The 3,361-nt window shown below is 37.9% G+C and overlaps 1 protein-coding gene across 1 annotated transcript in view; it reads left to right on the forward strand.

The window, feature by feature from the left end:
* Nucleotides 1–2,993, forward strand: part of LOC107104087 (retinol dehydrogenase 12-like) — a 9,109-nt gene extending 6,116 nt beyond the window's left edge. Inside the window, exons 5-7 of the mRNA XM_015404005.1 lie at nt 231–440; nt 1,703–1,895; nt 2,073–2,993. Of these exons, the coding sequence (XP_015259491.1) occupies nt 231–440; nt 1,703–1,895; nt 2,073–2,172 (503 nt within the window). The 3' untranslated portion in view covers nt 2,173–2,993. The remainder of the gene's footprint in view (nt 1–230; nt 441–1,702; nt 1,896–2,072) is intronic.
* Nucleotides 2,994–3,361: the final 368 nt, after the last annotated feature.

The raw sequence follows: 3,361 nt of genomic DNA on the forward strand, positions 1-3,361 counted from the left end.
CACCCCCACTGAATACCACCCAACTCTGTCTTCAGTTCTTCCTTCACTCAGTGCTTCGGTTCTGCCAGCGCACCTCGCGTTGCATCCAAATCCAGCGAGATGCCTCCTCCACCCACTACTACTATACTTTAATAATCCCAGGGAGAAATTAATTTCGTTACATGACTCCATATGTAATAGAGTGACTATAGGACCAGTTTGATATAACACAAATGTTCTTTTTCCTTCAGGACATTTCCTGCTGACATACTTGTTGCTTGATCTAATCAAAAGATCAGCCCCGGCCAGAATCATAAACGTGTCTTCGATGGCTCATTCCTGGGGCTCCATCAATCTGGAGGACATCAACAGTGAGAAGAGCTACAACAAGAACAAAGCTTACGCTCAGAGTAAACTCGCTAACGTGCTCTTCACCCGCTCACTGGCTAAAAGATTAGAAGGTACGGGTCACAACCTCCTCTTTTTCTTTGTTTTTTCTAGTTATCCTTATAGTAATGGTTTGCAGCTATATGGACAATTACGTACAGCTAATTGGTTTAGTTCAATATGACCACTAAATCAGTGGTTTGTAAAAGTGAGAATTAAAAGAACAAATTTCAGGTTGTGCTTTTTCTCCAATCCAGAGGGTCAGAATAAAAAACAAAAACAAAAAAACAATTGAGTTAAATATTAGTTGGCAGGTTAAAGTTCAGCTCTGATTTTTTTTTTTATAGGCATTATTGGCTTTCTGTCTAGAAACAGCCCCACAGCATGATGCTGCCACCACCCGGTGTTGCTATGAAACTAAGAATTCTGTACAGTTTAATAACTGTAGGTGTACTATTTCAGTTCCCTCTATTTTTATTTTTAAGATGTCATTATGGGCTGACGTCCTGCTACATTTAGGTGCTCCCCTGCTTCAACAAACTGACTCAAACATCAGCTGGTTAGCAGAGCTTCACTGCATGCTGATGAGGAAGTTTAGTCATTTGGTTCCGGGTGTATAAAGCTACTCTTTGTTTTGTTTTGTTTTTCAGAGATCAGCATATTGCTGCCTGTTTTAAGGATAAGGTTGCTTGGAGAGTCGGACCTAGTTCTAGAATGAACTGCAAAGAACATGCACACATTTTTTATTTCTGCCAAATAAGCACTTGAATATATTTAACATATAGAAATTATGGTTTCAAAATATTTGTAATAGTTCATCAAAGAATTTAATTCTTAGTCTGTGAACCCCCTTTTTACTCTGTAAAAATTCCTCAAATAAGCCGGATCCATGTTTGTTTTAAACACACTTGTATAAGTTATACAAGTATAGAAAATGCGCAATTTGTTGAGTAGTATGATTGCAATAGTAAATGATTAAATAATCCTGGAAATGAATTAAATATGTATAAACTCCATAATTCTACTGCTTTGCTGAAAATTGGAGCATCAGCCACTAAACTACTGCTTGACTGTACCCCTACTTTTTGCTTTATCATATTGACTGTTTTTTGTAGTATTTGTTCCTACACATAATGAGATAAAAAAAAAAAAAAAATCTGCATGTTTATGATATTATCCTATTTAATCTTAGCTGGTGTAAGGAGATATTGGTGGCATTTTAATTTATTCCTAATGTTTAATATTTGCTCTTTGTGGGCTGTTAACATCCTACCTATGATGGATGCTTGTAAATCTCTGAAGTTTAGTTTTTACAAAGATACCTGTTCCCTTCTAGGTACCGGTGTGACCACGTACTCCCTCCATCCTGGGGTCGTTCGGACAGATTTGTGGCGCCACCTGAGCGCTCCTGAGCGGTTCTTCATAAATCTAGCCAAACCTTTCACCAAAGACTCGACCCAGGGAGCTCAGACTACCATTTACTGTGCAGTGGAGCCGTCTCTGGAGAAGGAGAGTGGTGGATATTACAGGTACAGTTTGTTCCTGTTAAGCTGCTCGTTTGTTCAAAGTTGGACAGTTACAGTAGTAGTTAATGACTTCTGGGTTGGTCTCTGTAGGGTCTTATCTCCCCAAGTGATCCTACTTTAATTAGAAAGCTTGGACATAGTAAGTTAGAGAAGCTTATTTTAACCTTTGGTTGTTTGTAGTGACTGTGCTCCTGCCAACACCTCCGCTGCTGGGAAAGACGAGCTGGCAGAGAAGCTGTGGGAGCTGAGCTGCAAGATGCTCTCCTTGACATGGGAATAAGGCCTTCCCTCTGTTGCTTTACTGATTGTTACTTCATTCCTTTAATAACGCACACTAACTAAAATCATGATCTTATTATTTAACTGCTCCCTGTTGCACAGCATTTTCCCTGCTGTGTTTGTATATGTGTTTAATATGTTAATATGAGGTTTTACTAACCCCTCCCCGCCCCCACTTTGATGAATGATTTTAATATTTGCAGCGATAAAGTTTATAAAGTAATTCAGTCTTTTTTTGTTGGTCTTCCATGTTTCAGGGTTAGACTACATCCAGGTTTATAAAAGGAGCATCCTTTTATCCATTAGTTTGGTTATTACAGGTTTATCCAGGCACTTCGTGAAAATTGATTTCCTGTCATTTTGAATGCTTTTCTAAATTAAAGATTTGAATTTACAAATGAGTCCAAATTAGAAAGCTATGAGATATTCACCTTGTTTATACTTTATTAGCTTCTCTGCACGTTGAGCTACATTCACTTAACCTATTCAGATGGGCAGGAGAGTATTTTTTTCATTTATCAAAATGAAAAGCTGAAAACACTGAAATATTGATTTTTCAAAAATACTGGAGCATCTTGAATCTTTCCACATGTTGATTACATTTCAATGTGTTTTATGTGCTGGACCAACACAAGAAGCATATGAGACATTTCCTTATTGCCCCTGCAGTGGTTAAATTCACATCTCACACAAGACTAAGATGACCGACTTCCAATCCTTTTTCTAAGTTATTCATCAGAGCTCATGTCAATTTGCAGCATCAAGTCTTCTCCTGTGGTCCAAGCCCCAAAGAACTTATATAATGTCAATAAAAATCTTTATAATTGCAACTTTTTTTGTGTGAGTCTCTTCAGGTTGGAATGGTACAGTATTAAGGGTTTTTTCAAAAAAAAGGCAGAAATCCTGCCTCAGACTGAATCACTGCCTTGCTTCCATCAGTTTGCCCCAGCACAGCTATGGCACAATGTAGCTCATCAGGATGTGCTGTAAAGTTATTTGGAGTCCTTGGGCTTGATAAAGCCTCGTAAGTAGAGGCCATCAGCAAGACTACAAGTTTAAATTATTTTAATTTTGTATCTGGGAGTAAAACCTAAAATCGGGGATAAATTTTACGAGAAAGCATGCGTACTTCTGGTAAAATCTTTAATTTCAACACCAGAACAGATATGCAAACTATAAACAAAATCCAA

The sequence above is a fragment of the Cyprinodon variegatus genome, unplaced genomic scaffold (genome assembly GCF_000732505.1).
Source record: "Cyprinodon variegatus isolate N-32 unplaced genomic scaffold, C_variegatus-1.0 Scaffold1611, whole genome shotgun sequence".
Taxonomy (NCBI): domain Eukaryota; kingdom Metazoa; phylum Chordata; class Actinopteri; order Cyprinodontiformes; family Cyprinodontidae; genus Cyprinodon; species Cyprinodon variegatus.